The 17,848-nt window shown below is 44.4% G+C and overlaps 1 protein-coding gene, 1 non-coding gene and 2 pseudogenes across 2 annotated transcripts in view; all 4 read left to right on the top strand.

The window, feature by feature from the left end:
* The window catches only part of inpp5b (inositol polyphosphate-5-phosphatase B), a 148,837-nt gene extending 135,296 nt beyond the window's left edge, over positions 1-13,541 (top strand). The window contains exon 20 of the mRNA XM_070899223.1: positions 6,121-13,541. Coding sequence (XP_070755324.1) covers positions 6,121-6,245 — 125 coding nt within the window. The 3' untranslated portion in view covers positions 6,246-13,541. The remainder of the gene's footprint in view (positions 1-6,120) is intronic.
* On the top strand, positions 12,721-12,958 carry LOC139280370 (U2 spliceosomal RNA; annotated as a pseudogene).
* An 866-nt stretch (positions 13,542-14,407) lies between the features above and the next one.
* LOC139280362 (U2 spliceosomal RNA) lies at positions 14,408-14,643 on the top strand (annotated as a pseudogene).
* Positions 14,644-14,777: 134 nt separating this feature from the next.
* On the top strand, positions 14,778-14,977 carry LOC139280414 (U2 spliceosomal RNA). The gene has a single exon (XR_011596670.1). It is a non-coding gene; the product is annotated as a U2 spliceosomal RNA (small nuclear RNA).
* The last annotated feature ends 2,871 nt before the right edge of the window (positions 14,978-17,848 follow it).

Raw genomic sequence — 17,848 nt, 5'->3', positions numbered from 1 at the left:
TGTCGCCACAAGGTGGCACAGTACACAGACTGAAGTGACTGGTGCCGTGCAGACTAGGCATCAAACTGACTTCCAAACTTTCTGCGCTGTGTTGGCATTACTGAGATTACTATGCAAGTACAATCAATCCCACCCAAACACTCTGTATTCCCAGCATTCCTTTTTTAAAAATTGGGCTTAAAGAAAGACAATAGGATTGTTCAATGTGGAATACTTGAACTGCCCAATTATTGGCGTCCTGCTCTGTGTAAAATCTAATGAAATTCCATTCTGCAATCTGTAGTACCTCACAAGTTAATAACACATTCAGCCCATCATGTCTGTGCCAGCTCTTTGCTACAACAACAGCTTGTATTTATATAGCGCCTTTAACGTAGTGAAACATCCCAAGGTGCTTCACAGGAGTATTATGCGCTAAAACTTTGACACAAAACCGCATAAGTAGAAATTAGCACGGATGCTTGGTCAAGGAAGTACGTTTTAAGGAGCGTCTTGAAGGAGGAAAGAGAGGTGGAGAGGTTTAGGCAGAGCGTTCCAGAGATTGCGGCCTAGGCAACAGAAGGCACAGCCACCAATAGTTGAGCAATTACAATCAGAACAGTCCAAAACGAATCCCACTGAATCATTCTCTCCTCCATAGTCCCACATCTTGCTCTATTTCATCCAAAACTCTGCTGCCTGTATTCTGCCCTGCACCAAGTCCTGCTCACCTGTCACCCCTGTGCTCACTGACCTACGTTGGCTCCTGATCCACCAATGCTTCAAATTTAAAATTTTCTATGTTTCTAGTAGCAGGACATTTGGAAAAGCAAAATTCAGTCAGGCAGAGTCAGCATGGATTTATGATGGGGAAGTCATGTTTGACAAATTTGCTGGAATTCTTTGAGGATGTAATGAACAGGGTGGATAAAGGGGAACCAGTGGATGTGGTGTATTTGGACTTCCAGAAGGCATTTGACAAGGTGCCACATAAAAGGTTACTGCACAAGATAAAAGTTCACGGGGTTAGGGGTAATATATTAGCATGGATAGAGGATTGGCTAACTAACAGAAAACAGAGAGTCGAGATAAATGGTTCATTGTCTGGTTGGCAACCAGTAACTAGTGGGGTGCCGCAGGGATCAGTGCTGGGACCCCAACTATTTACAATCTATATTAACGACTTCGAAGAAGGGACTGAGTGTAACGTAGCCAAGTTTTCTGACGATACAAAGATGGGAGGAAAAGCAATGTGTGAGGAGGACACAAGAAATCTGCAAAAGGACATAGACAGGCTAAGTGAGTGGGCAAAAATTTGGCAGATGAAGTATAATGTTGGAAAGTATGAGGTCATGCACTTTTGCAGAAAAAAATCAAAAAGCAAGTTATTATTTAAATGGAGAAAGATTGCAAAGTGTTGTAGTACACCGGGACCTGGGGGTACTTGTGCATGCAACACAAAAGGATAGCAGGTACAGCAAATGATCAGGAAGGCCAATGGTATCTTGGCCTTTATTGCAAAGGGGATGGAGTATAAAAGCAAGTCTTGCTACAGCTATACAAGGTATTGGTGAGGCCACACCTGGAATACTGAGTGCAGTTTTGGCTTCCATATTTATGAAAGGATATACTTGCTTTGGAGGCAGTTCTAAGAAGGTTCACTAGGTTGATTCTGGGGATGAGGGGGTTGACATGAGGAAAGGTTGAGTAGGTTGGGCCTCTACTCATTGGAATTCAGAAGAATGAGAAGTGATCTTATTGAAACATATAAGATTATGAGGGGGCTTGACAAGGTGGATGCAGAGAGGATGCTTCCACTGATGGGGGAGACTAGAACTAGAGGGCATGATCTTAGAATAAGGGGCCGCCCATTTAAAACCGAGATGAGGAGAAATTTCTTCTGAGGGTTGTAAATCTGTGGAATTCGCTGCCTCAGGGAGCTGTGGAAGCTGGGACATTGAATAAATTTAAGACCGAAATAGACAGTTTCTTAAACGATAAGGGGTTATGGGGAGCGGGCAGGGAAGTGGAACTGAGTCTATGATCAGATCAGCCATGATCTTATTGAATGCGGAGCAGGCTCAAGGGGCTGTATGGCCTATTTATGTTCTTATGGCCTCACCCCCTTTAACCTCCTCCAGCCCTACAACCCACCAAGAACTCTACAATCCTCCAACTCTGGACTCTTGTCCATTCCCACTTCCTTCACCCCACCATTGTGGTATATTAATTATATATTATATTTAATTATGATATATATTAATTTTGTTTAATTATAATCTTTATTATACTGATTTTACTATTGTATACACCGTATTGTATTATTTACAATGTAATTTGATTTTTTTTTAGTTTTTCACGCCTGTGTCTTATCTGCGGCGCATTTAGGCTGCTGCTTCAGACCCGAGCCTTTTACCTCTTTTTACACTTCCTTCTCCCGCATTTTCTCTCTTTCTCTCTCTCCCTCAATGGTCAATATCTAACATGTTGTAAATTTGTTGTGAAGCGCCTTGGGATGTTTTACTACGTTAAAGGCGCCTATATAAATAAAAGTTATTATTATTGTTGGCAATTGTGTAGGCTTGAAATTCTGAAATTCCCTAAACCTTTCCATCTCTCCACCCCTCTCTCCTCTTTAAGACTCTTCTTAAAACTTACCTCTGACTAAGCTTTTGGTCACTTGTCCTAATGTCTCCTTCCTTGGCTCGGTCAGTTTTTGTCTCATTCATCATAAGCAGTCCCTCGAAATCGAGGACTTGCTTCCACTCTAAAAGTGAGTTCTCAGGTGACTGTACAGTCCAATATGGGCATTACAGTCTCTGTCGCAGGTGGGACAGACAATGGTTGAAGGAAAGGATGGGTGGGGAGTCTGGTTTTCTGCATGCTCCTTCCGCCGTCTGCATTTGGTTTCTGCATGCTCTTGGTGACGAGACTCTAGGTGCTCAGCGCCCTCCCAGATGCTCTTCCTTCACTTAAGGCGGTCTTTGACCAGGGATTCCCAGGTGTTGGTGGGGATGTTGCACTTTATCAAGGAGGCTTTGAGCGAGTCCTTGATACGTTTTCTTTGCTTTGGGAGTCTCGTGTCGAGCATGCGGACGATGTGGCCCGCCCAACGGAGTTGGTCGAGTGTGGTCAGTGCTTCGATGTTGGGGATGTGTCATTATACTCCTGTGAAGCACCTTGGACCATTTTCCTCGGTTAAAGGCGCTATATAAATAGAAGCTGTTGTTTCAAATATTTATCCAATGTATTGGTCTCTGCCTCAACCACTCCCTGTGGCAAAGTATTCCATGCTCCATAACTATCAATTTCTCCTAACCTCTCTCCTTACTCTGTTTGTGGCAATTTTAAGTTGATCACCTCATGTCACTGACTCTCCAATTGGGGAGAATCGTCTGTCCCTCTTCACCCGATCAAAACTGTTCATTTAAAAAAATCTCTATGAATTCTTCTCTTGGCCTTCTCTGCCCCAGTTGAAACAGTTCCTCTATCTCAAGTCTCATAATTGTAGTTTCCTATCCCTGGTAAAACCACACTGTAAGGTTTCTATGGCATAAATGTTCACATCTGCTAAAACATTGCATACAGCAAAGCTCGTATACCATTGCTGATTGAGAACAAAACATAATTCTGGATTTGACAGTTTCTGAGGATATTGCTATGAGCTTACCCATATTAGGCTTTTACAGACAAGCACACACTTATTTTTTTTAAAGTTGTCCTTGAGACGTGGGCAACACTGGCAAAGCAGCATTTATTACCCATCCCAAGTTACCCTGAGGACAGCTGCAACTATATAGTGTGGAACTGGAGTTGCATGCCGGCTAGACCAGGTAGGGGTGACAGATTCCATTCCTTACAGGACATTAGTGAACCAGTGGGTTTGTGAAAAGCACAGCTCTCATGGTCATTATCTGGTGCGAGACCACAAATTACCAGATTTATTGAATTCAGTTTTGAGACTTGCCCTGGTGGGATTTCAATTATAATTTGGGAGCCAGATAAAAAGGGTGATATAGTAAACAGCAATATAAGCAATAAAAACCGAAAATGCTGGAAATCTCAGCGGGTGAGGCAGCATCTGTGGAGAGGAAGCAGAGTTCACATTTCGGGTCGGCGACCCTCCATCAGAACTGGAGAGTGTTCAGAAAGAACACATTCTTAACCAGCACTAAAAGGGGGAGGGGAAGAAAGAACAAAAAGGGAAGGTCTGTGATAGAGTGGAAGGCAGGAGAGATTAGAGCGACAAAAGGGATGATGGGCCGAATTGAAATGGTAATGCCAGGAGTTAGAAAAACATACGTCAAGATAGGGTGTAAATGGCAGAATAATGACCAACTGCCATTAGGAACAAGGAGAAAAAAAGAAACAGGCTCGGGGGCTGGGGGAAAGAAGAGAGCCAAAGATTGGCAACGGTTACGCTCTGAAACTGTTGAACTCGATGTTGAGTCCAGAAGGCTGTAAAGTGCCTAAATTAAAGATGAGGTGTTGTTCCTCAAGCTTGCGTTGAGCTTCATTGGAACAGTGCAGGAGACCAAGGACAGAGAGGTGAGAGTGGGAGTGGAGTAGAGAATTAAAGTGACAGGTGACCTGAAGCTTAGGGTCACGCTTACAGACTAAACAGAGGTGCTCCACAAAGTGGTCACCCAATCTCGCTTGGTCTCCCCAATGGAGCGGAGACCACATCGTGAGCAGTGAATACAGTATACTAAATTGAAAGAAGTACAACTAAATCACAATTTCACCTGGAAGGAGTATTTGGGGCCCTGGATAGGGGCAGGGAGGAGTTAAAGGGGCAGGTGTTGCATTTCCTGCGCTTGCACAGGAAGGTGCCGTTGGAAGGGGAGGGATGCTGGGGGTGACTGTGGAATGGAGCAGGATGTCACGGAGGGAGCGGTCCCTTCGGAAAGCTGAGAGGGGAGGGGAAGATGTGATTGGTGGTGGGATCACGCTGGAGGTGGCGGAAATGGCGTAGGATGATCTGTTGAACGTGGAGGCCGGTGGGGTGAAAGGTGAGGACAAGGGGAACCCAGCAATATAAGCAATACATTTTCAATTTGGCTTAATGGGTAGCAATCGTACCTCTGAGTCAGAAAGTATTATATTCAAGCCCCACAAACTATTGCGGCTAATCTGGGCTGACACTACTGCGATGTTAAACCGGGACCCCGTCTACTTATTCAAGTTCAGCTGGACGTTTAAATTACAGTAATGTTCTTTTGAAGAAGAGCAGGGAGCTTCCCCAATGTCCTGGCCAACATTTATACCTCAAGTCCTGGGCCAATATTTATCCCTCAATCAAGATAACAAAAAGAAAAAATGATCTGGTCATTGTCACATTGCTGTTTGTGGGAGCTTGCTGTACGCAAATTGCCTGCCGCATTTCCTACATTACAACAGTGAATATACTCCAAAAGTTCTTCATTGGCTGTAAAGCGCTTTGAGACGTCTGGCGGTTGTGAAAGGCGCTATATAAATCCAAGTGTTTCTTTCAACCAACACCACTTAAAAAAATCTAATTTATGCAACATCGCATTGCTGGAGCAATCTTGCTGTGTACACAAGTCAGCGCAGTTCAAAGTACTCTGCAACATTTGAAGCAATGAAGATGTGACTTTTTAACAGAGTGAGTGTGGCAAATAGTAATCGGCCATCGTGTTTACAGTCTAAGATTGCTGCAGGCTCTAACATGTGACCAACCCCTTGAGAAATATATTGTCCACAAGCAACAACTGTTTCTGTGAAGCAGTTCCTGTTGTCATGTGTCTACTATAAAAAGTGATTCCCATTGCTTAACCAGCGCTTTTTGAGAGATCCTAGCGTGTTTTCTTTGACTAATCCAGTACTGGTGTGTTGTGTGTCAGTGCAATCGACTGCCTCATTGAGGATCCAGTAGATGTGTGGGATAATTCTATTAAAGACAGAATCTGCTGTTTGTGCTGGAGAATTCTGACAAGGTCATTTGATACAAAGAGTGAAGAAATATTAAAAAATGAAGAAGAATAATTTTGTATGCAAATAGTTTACAGTTCTTTTTAAATGCTGAATATGGATCCAATGCCCCACCCTTCACTTGGTGTTGGGATTCAGGATTATAGCCGTGAATTTAAAACTTACAAGCCACTCTTCCTCTCTCCACAGCCAGCATCTTTGCAGTGTTATTGCTGAGACCACCTCCCAATGCTGTGAGTCGGTGTGACCTCATTGATCATAAGAAGGCAGCACAAGTGTTCATTGCACAATTCCTTACCTTCACGGATGGTTAACCGAAGCTGCCTGACTCAGCCAACATAGTGTTTATTTTCTAGTGTTCAATAAATTTGTACAATTTCAGTCAGGAGTATTTTTATATGAAAATAACGGTAAATACCTTTAGAATTATGCAAGTGTTTTTGGTGTACGGAAACAAATTATTTTGTAATGTAACTTTTTCTATTCGTGTGTTTAAAGGTTCAAAGCTGGAGTCGTTCTTGGCACCTGCATTTTATAGACGCATCCTGACCTTACATTTTGTCATTCATCAGGTGCAGGGAACTGACAGTTTTGTATGCAAATGATCTTTTACAGTTTTAAAGTGTAGTCCCCGCCACTTTGCCCCGCTTATATCGGGCAAATGGTGTTGACCACTTTCCATTGCCTCGGGCATCAAGTTACAAAGGCGGCCAGTTCAAATAGCTGTTCAACACATAGTTAAAATGCGATCACCCATCATTAGGAAGTCCCAAGTGACGCAGCCTGCTGGAACTCGAGTTGCATTCACAGTCCTAACTGTAGTGGTCAAACTGACGAAACTGCAAACTGACCATACTTCAGCCCCGGTCAGCTCTCCATTGCTGAATACGGTGAAAAGCTTCCACCTCGCATAGCGCCAGCTGTATTTTCCACAAATATAATTATAAGAGATATTAACAATATAGAAGCCCAGAAGTCCTCTTCAGATCACTAACAGCAAATTTCAACTGGGAGCAGGAGAGACACTGTCTTCAAGGGTCCACTTTCTGACCACTACTCCGTGAGAGAGAGTGAGTATGCGTGCAGATCCCAGAGCTGACGGTGCTTAAACAACAATGTTAAGCTTTAATTTCTGAAGTTGTCAAAATTCTGCTAAAATTGATCTAACCTGATGCACCTGCCACTGTGTATAGCGGGCAAATCGCATTTGCATGATGGCGCCCATTATGAACGAGGGGTGGGGGGGGGCGGCTACTGACCTACAGCCACATGAAGTTTCCCCATGCAATAAATATAGTATGTTACCTTTTGGAGTTTATGAAGTACTGTAATGATAGATCCTTTTCCAGACCAATACACAGAGTCCGCTCATGGTAAGAAAAACAGAACCTTGTGCACAAAATGGTTCCCAATAATAAACAAGGTGACCCATCAGAACAAAGGCTTTTCACCCAAATGTGAAACTTGCATAACTGAGCGAGGAACTGCTGGAGCAATGTAGAGCGTGTACAGATCCACGGTCTCGTTTGAAGCGAGCTTTCCTTGAACCATTTTGAGCTGGTGTTATAAAGCGGATTTGTCAGGCTATACAGGCTATCGTGGTTGCATTCTGATAAATAGTTTGCCAAGAAATGTTCCGGTTAGAACAGGATTTCTGTATAAAATGTGTAAATCTTTGTACCGCAGCCCCCTTCAGTCTGAGTAAACAAGCACCGAATTAAAACAAATGGATTTTAGACACGTGATTCAACACCTAAAATGCGTTGCTGTTTCCAGATGAAATGGTTAACCCAGCATTAAATATGGATGCTAAGGTGAATGTTTTAATCCTTGATCAAGATTCTTTTATATTAAAATATTGTACTTGGATAAATAATTGCATGTAATGGGAGTGTGTTGGAAGTGGTTTGTTCCATTGAAATTGTATTCTTGGATCAGGTGTATTTTTTAACCTCAAATCCACTGTAATGGAGCTTCTGATGGCTTTATATTTCCATACTGTAAATCATGTCCAGCATTGCATTAGTAGAAATTATCCCAGTCCGTTTATCCCACATGACACAAGCAAGATTCTGATTGGTTTGACGTTGCACTTTCCATTTTACTGACACATTCTGTTTGCTTTCTCACAGCGTCAAGTAATGTCACGAATCTGTTCCTAAAAATGTATTTCCAAAGCTTTGCATCATGAATAAGGATTCTGTTGTAATGAGTGGTCGTAGATGTTAGACAAAACTCAGGGACTCCACTGAGATGTAATTATGCACTCTTGTCGTCTTTTCATCCGTCTTTTTTTGCTATGAGGGAAGTTTAACTTTTTATTCCTCTCCCCCCCCACCCCCCACCCCCCCCCCCAGTTTCTCCCTAAGTCCCACTTGAGAGCCATGAATGCTTGAAGCCAGGAGGGCAGTGAGGGTGTGGCGGGAAGCCCGTTCCTGAGCCACCAGTTGCAGCACTGCTCTTGACAAACTGCCAGGAGACGGCTAACAACGGCTAAATGATGACTCCTTATCCAATATATAATTTTTCCCATTTCCTTTTTATCCCCTCACCCGTTTCACGGAGTCGTTGAGCAACTCCCCACAGCAACATCACTGAGATCGATGCGTGGCCTGTCCTCGAATCTATCTCATTCCAGGTTTATGATCTAGTGGGGCATTTGGTATTTGAGGACATGCAACTCACTACTGAAGCTGTTTAAATTTCAGAACATCATCTGCTTTATTTAAAAGTTATTTTTAACTGCACAGTCTTTGAACCCATGTTGTAAAGGCAGTAGGGATGATGTGATGGGTTCTGGCTCGATATTTCAGAGGTAGAATGTAAATATATCCAAACTTGAACTTGAATGCTGAGTCACTGACATCACATGGTAATTATAGATGAGGCAGACTATTTGGCCCAACTTAGTTCATTTATCGAGACTGACCCTAAAATCCTCCCATTACAGCATAGAAACATAGAAAATAAGTGCAGGAGTGGCCCATTCGGCCCTTCGAGCCTACACCATCATTCAATATGATCATGGCTGATCATGCAACTTCAGTACCCCATTCCTATTTTCTCTCCATACCCCTTGATCCCTTTAGCCGTAAGGGTCACATTTAACTCCCTTTTGAATATATCTAACGAACTGGCCTCAACAACTTTCTGTGGTAGAGAATTCCACAGGTTAACAACTCTCTGAGTGAAGAAATTTCTCCTCATCTCGGTCCTAAATGGCTTACCCCTTATCCTTAGACTGTGGCCCCTGGTTCTGGACTTCCCCAACATCAGGAACATTCTTCCTGCATCTAACCTGTCCAATCCCATCAGAATTTTATGTTTCTATGAGATCCCCTCTCATTCTTCTAAATTCCAGTGAATATAAGCCTAGTTGATCCAGTCTTTCTTCATATGTCAGTCCTGCCATCCCGGGAATCAGCCTGGTGAACCTTCGCTGCACTCCCTCAATAGCAAGAATGTCCTTCCTCAGATTAGGAGACCAAAACTGTACACGATATTCAAGGTGTGGCCTCACCAAGGCCCTGTACAACTGCAGTAAGACCTCCGTGCTCCTATACTCAAATCCTCTCGCTGTGAAGGCCAACATGCCATTTGCCGCCTTCACTGCCTGCTGTACCTGCATGCCAACTTTCAGTGACTGATGTACCATGACACCCAGGTCTCATTGCACCTCCCCTTTTCCTAATCTGTCACCATTCAGATAATATTCTGCCTTCCTGTGTTGCCACCAAAGTGGGTAACCTCACATTTATCTACATTATACTGCATCCAGTTGGGTTTTTAATGATTGCAGGATTTTTGCCTCCACTGCTCTATTTCGAAATCGATTCTATGTTTTGACCATTCTTTGTATGAAGCCACACTTCCTGATACCCGTCTGAGGTTTGCATTTTACTAGTTTGAACCTGTGATTCCTTGACCACCTCGTGCAGTTTAAAGTAATTTCCCAGATTTACTTTTTCCATACCGCTTTACAGTCTTGCTTATCTCTACAAGATAAATGCTCAGGTGTCTCTTTTCAAGGTTATAAAGTCCAAGTTTCTCCAGCCTTTCCTCTTACTTTTCCTTCCTATATGCAATGCTTTAATATTCAATTTCATCTGCCATTGTTCTGCCTACATACAAATTTTGTCCAGCTCACTCTCGAACTTCTGAGCTGCATCCTCCCATTCACCTGCCTCTTCCCATCTAGTTTGGTATCATCTGCCAATTTGCATTGGGTTTCTAAATACAAGTCATTGGTGTAAATTAGAAACAGTAGGAGTGCCAACACTAATTTCTGGTGCACCCCAATCAATACTCTTTCTCCACCACCTCCTCGCCCCCCCCCTCCCACTTCTCTAACAAGTGCTCATTGTTTCTACCCATCATCCAATTTCATAGCTATATCAAAAATGTACCCAGCACCCACACTGCTTTGAGCCTTTCCTGTGGCTTACCACAGTCCACTTGGGATGTCACCTTCTCAAAAACGATCAAGCGGGTTAGTCAGACTGAATCTTCCCCCGCTGAATCTGTATCCTATCCCGCACCAAGTTCTGCTCATACATCATAGCTGTCCTTGCTGAGCTACAATGGTCCTAATTCTCTCAAAGCTCCAATTTAAAATTCTCAACCTCGTGATTAAATCTCTTCTGGTCGTGACTCTCCCTTTCTCTAACCTTCTGCAGCCCCTTTCCCCCGAACACTCCATTCCTCCGACTCTGGACTCTTGTGCATCCACCTATCTTAGCCCTACTATTGGCTGCAGTGCCTTCAGCCATGCTCCAGAATTCCGTACCTAAACCCCGCTGCCTTAACACTCCCTGTCCTCTTACAGTACCCTCCTTAAAACCCACCTCTTTGACCAAGCATTTGGTCATCCCTTCTAATATTTTTTTTGTTAGCTCGGCGTCAATTTAGTTTTGATTTTTGCCTCTGTGAAGCATCTTGGGACTTCTTTTATATGTTGAATGCACTATATAATCCTGGAACTCCTTCCCTAACAGCACTGTGGGAGTACCTTCACCACAAGGACCGCAGCGGTTCAAGAAGGCGGCTCACCACCATCTTCTCAAGGGCAATTAGGGATGGGCAATGTGATGCCCCAATCCCAGAAACAAATTTTAAAAAAATAAGTTAAATTGTTGTTTGATCTAAGTTATATTTTACAGATAATCTTCAACTTTACACCTGATAATTGATTCCATTATTTAACACAGGATTGAACTAAATCTAATGGGTCTGTAGTTGTCTGTATCTGATTTGTCACCCTTTTTGACTGGGCATTGGCCAGTTTCCAATCTACTAGAAGCCCCCAGCGTCCAGTCGTTTCCTCAATGATTGACAGTTCCTCTTAAGTTTTCCTCCCTGGTTTCCTTTACCACTCCAGGGTAAATGCCATGGATTCCTGTGATTTATTGTGTTTAAGTCCTTTAAGCCTGTTGAGGACTTCCAACTCAGTTATATCAAAGTCATTCATTTTTCCCGGGGTAACTCTGATATTCCTCATGTCTTCCCTTGTGAATACTTGGAGGAAATGTTTACTATTGTGCGCTTATCCTGTTTACCTTTTATAGTTTCATCCCTTCTCTGGCTGCCGCCCTCCTATTGAAACACTGATAGAACTTCTGACTGTTACATGTTGTGCCTGCAGCTCCGCTCTTTTTTTGGCTCTCTGCTCACCCTTTTAACATGTTTCTGCATGTTCTTGTATTAATCCCAGGGAACTCCATCCCCTTTCTCCCTGCAGGATTTGTAGAAGTTAGTTTTCCTTTATTTCACTTTTGATTTGTTAATTCATTTAGGGTCATGGCTGTTGGTGTTAGGTGTGTATTTATCCTGCATGCATAACATTGTGCCTTTAAAAGTGTTCCATTTCTCCTCTACTGAAATGTTGCTGAACTCGCTCCCCCAATCAATGTTAAGTTTTTTTTCTCCTTTCTTTGGGTATATAATTTTAACAGAGCTAATTTCAATCAACCTTAGTGATTTTTTGCAAGCTTCAGTACCAGTCAGAATGCATTGCATTTTTTGGGGAGGTGAAGGTTGTCCTAGCTCTCTGAAATATGACTGCTGTTGACCAAAAAGGAAGCAATGGAAAATTCTGTGGTAAATCATTGACAAACAAATTAATACAATGAATGTTCTTCTCCTTCTCCTTCAGCTGGTAGTTTCTTGATCCTAGTTGTGATTATGCCCTTCTCATTTACCTCCAATGTGGCCTGGCCAGGGGCAATGACTCAATGTTTAATTATCCTCCTGCACAAGCTATTATCAACATCCAGAATAGATCAGGAAAACCCCATGTGTATATACTGGCTTCCAAGCCTGTTGGACGCAGCGATGGTCTATCAGTGTATAGAATCTGGCACAATGGTGCCTGGGCTGAGTGCATGAAGTGTGTAATAAGTTTTAGTTAAACATGAAGTGGAAGTAATGTGGCCAAAAAGAAAGAAAATAAATTATCTTTATTTTTTTTTAAATTTCCACAAGAAAGCGTACTTCGCCCATCGGGCGAATTATATACTCTGCTGGCTGTGCTTCAATGCACTGCATCAGTGAATGGTAATGCCCAGGTTAATTCCCATAACTCTCGGCCTTCTCAATCCCGGGACAGTACGTAGCTTTTTAAAGTGACATGGGTCATCTGTTCAAAATAAATCTGCAGAATTTGCAAACGTTGAACGAGCAGCCTGTAGAGTATTGCCAGCATCGCTTTGTAGAGCTTCCAGTAGATCTAGTTGTAGAGTATCAGGGGCACGAATTCATCAAGCTGACTGACAGAGCACTTTGTAGTAGCACAGTGCTTCTCGGCCTTTTGGCTAAGATCATGCGTAACTGACCTGACAGGGGAGTAACCATGACCCCAAAGTGGTTCTCCCTGGATCAGGAAGGTGGTTCTCCTATGCTTTTTGGAAATAGGAGGTGGGTGGGGTGGCTTGACCCATCCACCTCCACGGAGGTGTGTGGGGGGCCTGACCCATCCACCTCCATGGCACGAACCTGGTATTGCAGTACTTCCAGGAACGGTGCAGTGGCTCTCGGCCTTTTGGCTAAGAGCATTGGCGCAGAGTGATCCTTGATGTGTGCAAGGTGACCTCTGGCGTTTGTGATTTGACAAAGAATTGGAAAGATTGGCAACGAAAATTTTTTTTTAAAAAGTGCTTCATCTTTAAAGAAAGGGGGCCGGGGAAGGGGTGGAAAGATCATCAGTCTGACCTGTCATATCTGCCAGCATTAATGGAGAGATGTGCAGCAGAGGACCGACTGTATGTAACTAAGAAGAAAGCAAGTTTCAGGGAGGGGGAAGAGATGCTTAATCATTCAAAGCGTGTTGTCAAAGACTGTGCAGTTAACATGTTCCTGGAAAAAAAACTTCAGCAGCAGAGTTGTTACAGAGGAACTGTACCTTTGCCAGTACTGTTTACAGGGATGTTCTGTCTGTGTTTGCTGAAAATTCTGATGCAGTCTGCATCAAAATGGGTCATTGCATCACTAAACAGATACACGCTAAACGATAAAAATGAAGCTGTCATTGACTGCCCCAGGGACTAAAACAGTGGCTTCTATAACGTTGCTGGACCAATTGAAAACAGTGTTCCATATTCCATTATGTGGTGTAAAGCGTTTCCTTCATATGTATGTGATTGAATTAAAATTATTTATACATTTCATAGTGGTCTTCAATACTTTTAATACTGTAGAGCTCGCCAACATCACAACACAAATTACCACGTCTTATTATCCCAGTGTTGTGCATCATTTTAAGCAACTCTCGGCCCGAAGACGGACACGAGTCGGTCAAGAATCGGTTGGCGCGGAGGGGCCGCTATTTTGTATATTGCCCTCCTTTAGTTTTGGAGCAGTGTTCGGGACTGCCCCACCCGTTTTCCCGCTGTCTCGTGCATACAACGACCAGCGGCAACCCACATTTGGGAATTGCCCCACGGGATCGGTGGTATCGCCGTTGGTCGGTGCCCACGACAGCTTTTTCTGTCGGTACCCTTTTTGTGTCTAGGCGGCGCGGCCGCCATTAAAGGGGAGGTCACACTGCCAGCGACACCATTTTACTTTTTAGTGTTGGCCGACTGCCAGGTCGGGCCGACAATTATGCCTGTGGGTTCGGCCGGGCCGCTAACAGGCAGCCTGGCACCGGCCACCCCCCACCCTTGGATGCCAGGCTACTGGCCTGGCCGAAACCCTGGTGGCCTAGTGCTTGCCGAAATAGGAGGTGGGTGGGGTGGTTTGACCCATCCACCTCCACGGAGGTGTGTGGGGGGCCTGACCCATCCACCTCCATGGCACAAACCTGGTATTGCAGTACTTCCAGGAACGGTGCAGTGGCTCTAGGCCTTTTGGCTAAGAGCATTGGCGCAGAGTGATCCTTGATGTGTGCAAGGTGACCTCTGGCGTTTGTAATCTGACAAGATGATCTGACAAAGAATTGGAAAGATTGGCAACGAATAAATTAAAAAAAAAAAGTGGCTGCAGAGCTTCTCGGCCTTTTGGCTAAGATCATGCGTAACTGACCTGACGGGAGTAACCATGACCCCAAAGTGGTTCTCCCTGGATCAGGAAGGTGGTTCTCCTATGCTTTTTGGAAATAGGAGGTGGGTGGGGTGGTTTGACCCATCCACCTCCACGGAGGTGTGTGGGGGTGCTGACCCATCCACCTCCATGGCACGAACCTGGTATTGCAGTACTTCCAGGAACGGTGCAGTGGCTCTTGGCCTTTTGGCTAAGAGCATTGGCGCAGAGTGATCCTTGATGTGTGCAAGGTGACCTCTGGCATTTGTGATCTGACAAAGAATTGGAAAGATTGGCTACGAAATTTTTTTTTAAAAATAAATAAAGTGGCTGCAGAGTCCGGCCTTTTAGCTAAGATCATGCATAACTGCCCTGACAGGGGAGTAACCATGACCAGAAAGTGGTTCTCCCTGGATCAGGAAGGTGGTTCTCCTATGCTTTTTGGAAATAGGAGGTGGGTGGGGGGCTTGACCCGTCCACCTCCATGGCACGAACCTGGTATTGCAGTACTTCCAGGAACGGTGCTTTGGCTCTAGGCCTTTTGGCTAAGAGCAAAAACATTGGCGCAGAGTGATCCTTGAATGGGCCCAAGGTGACCTTTGGCGTTTATGATCTGACAAGTTGATCTGACAAAGAATTGGAAAGATTGGCAACGAATAAAACATTAAAAAAATAAAAAAAAATAAAGTGGCTGCAGAGTTTGTATCGACCCTCCGCTTTAACTGAAGGGGAGGGACGTTGTGACGTGACAGTGTGATGATGTCATCAGCGCGACGCTGATGACTTGGAGCATCGGCCACTCTGACCCGCCCCCATTTCCGACCCGACCGCACTTCCGCCCCTCTCCCCACATCAACACCACTCCAACCAGAAACATAAACCAAAGAGCTGAAAATCGCCGGAATGTCCGCCCCATGCATTGGAGCAGAAGGAGCACCTAAAAAACGCTAGGTCCGCCCCATTTCAGACAGAGGGCAATTTCAGCCCCTCGGTGTTTTGTAGTCTTGACCTGAAGTTCAATACTAATGTCGGTTTTCACCTTGCACAATTTCTATGTTTCTTTGTTTTTTGGTTTGACCCTCCTTTTTCCACCCCCCGCCCCTACATCTAATCATTTTGATAGCAGACAGATCACGCCAGGTCAGAATATAATTTCAGCTCCAGGATGAGTCTGTGGCCTTTGAAATGTGACTAGAAAGGCAGCTTCTTTCCATTTATGGCGATAATGTCCAACAAAGCAAAGTAGCAAGTTTTAGAAATTCTGGGCTGACCCATCTGGGATTTGGGAGAAAAGTATATGCTTTTCCACTTCGGAGCTGTGTACCCTGCAAGTCTTGTTTGTTCAACTGAACACAAAGCAAAAGTTGCAATTAGTAAATCAGCTTCCAGTTGGCCCAGTGTCCTAAAATGTACTGCCAAGATGGCTGCCATGCTCAACCCTTTGTCTATGATTGCTCCCCTTGGAGGATAAGCCGCAGCATGAAGATTTACTGAAATATGTAACTGGAACCACCCAGCCCAAGGTCTCACTGACTTTACAAATTGTAACTCCACCCACATTGACTTTCTGAAGCGACAGAGGACAGAGCTCCCCAGAAGGGCCAGCCAAAGTACCTTACCCCAGTCCAAGCACATCCCTCTCCCAGCCGAAGTGCCTTACCCCAGCGCAAGTGCATCCTTCCCCCACCCCACCATAGATGGGGCATTGTGTACGGATTGTTAACAGGTTTATTGGGTATGAAGTGAATAGTGACAGTGTCGTGACTTCTGGATATCGTTCACTCCAATGATGTCCCTTGTAAGGGTTGGAAGAACGTGATCCGTCTTGCCTGAGATCCCTCGCCCTTCCAATTTCCCCCACCCATGTCTTTTCTCCACCCGCCCCCCACCCCCCCCCCCCCGGTCTCTCTCACTCTCCCCCCAGCCTCTCTTCTCTTTCCCCCCCCCTCCCCAGCCTCTCTCTTCTCTTCCCTGCAGCCCCCCTCCGCCGCCTCTCTCTCTCCCCCCAGACTCTCCCTCCCTCTTGGCCCAGGCCTGCCACACACGGCCCCAGGGCTGCTGCTTGCAGCTCCAGGCCGGTCAGGGGGTGGTAAGAGGGAAGAGAGTCGGGGCCTCAGGTCCTGCTTCTCAGCACCACGTGGAGGGAATGATCCGGGGCCGGGGGGGAGGGCTTGTCGCATGTCTGTCAAAAAAAAGTGCAGTACAAATAGTTATATCGTAAAAAAAGAGAGCTCTTACCTTAAAAAAAAATCAACCTGAATTAAAAATATCAACATTTTGTAATATTACTTCCCAGAATTAACACTCACTTTCGCCGTTGCTGTGATAGTGTGATTCGATAGGTCTGTCAAAGAGTTGACACAGGCATAATGACTGAATGGCCTCGTCCTGTGCTGTATCATTCTATGATCATTTCAGTGAGGGTGACCTTACACATCAACTCTGTGGATCATCTGCCCATTGTTATTTGCTATAATATATACTACCAGTAAAACAGTAAGAGACCTGGGGATATATACACACAAATCGCTGAAGGTGCCAGGTTGAGAAAGCGGTTAAGAAAGCATATGGGATCCTGGGCTTCATAAATAGAGGCATAGAATAGCAAGGAAGTTATGATGAACTTTTATAAAACACTAGTCAGCCTCTGGCGCACTGTGTCCAATTCTGGGCACCACACTTTAGGAAGGGTGTGAAAACCTTAGAGAGGGTGCAGAAAAGATTTACAAGAATGGTTCCAGAGATATGGTGCTTCAGTTACAATTGTTTTCCTTCGAGCAGAGAAGGTTGAGGAGATTTGATAGAGGTGTTCGAAATCATGTGAGGTCTAGACAGAGTAGATAGAGAGAAACTCTATTGGCAGAAGGGTTGAGAACAGATCACAGATTTAAGGTGATTGGCAGAAGAACCAAAGGCGACATAAGGAAACACTTTTTTACGCAGCGAGTGGTTAGGATCTAGAATGCACTGCCTGAAAGGGTGGTGGAGGCAGACTCAACCGTGGCTTTCAAAAGGGAATTGGATAAGTACGTGAAGGGAAAAGAAAATGCAGGGCTACGGGGAAAGGGTGGGGGAGTGCGATTAGCTGAAGTGTTCTTGCAGAAAGCTGGCACGGGCTCAACGGGCCGAATGACGACCTTCTATGCTGTAACCATTCTGATTCTATAACACTAGGATACAACTTGTGTTTTCTGACCCCTGCAGTGAGATTGTTGGCTGTTAATTACTTCTGGATGTCCATTATTCTCCATTGAAATTATTCGTTCATTATCATTGAAATCAGTTTTACCAATATCAACTGATAAATTACAGTATATTTTTTGGATGGTAAAATGAGGAACAAAAACTATTTTCTCCAAAATTTGAGAAAATGAAATCCCAGAATTTCCTGTTGTTTGGCAAT

Source organism: Pristiophorus japonicus, chromosome 14 (genome assembly GCF_044704955.1).
Source record: "Pristiophorus japonicus isolate sPriJap1 chromosome 14, sPriJap1.hap1, whole genome shotgun sequence".
Taxonomy (NCBI): domain Eukaryota; kingdom Metazoa; phylum Chordata; class Chondrichthyes; family Pristiophoridae; genus Pristiophorus; species Pristiophorus japonicus.
Note: the sequence above shows the minus strand (reverse complement) of the source record. Positions and strands in the feature narration are given on the sequence as shown.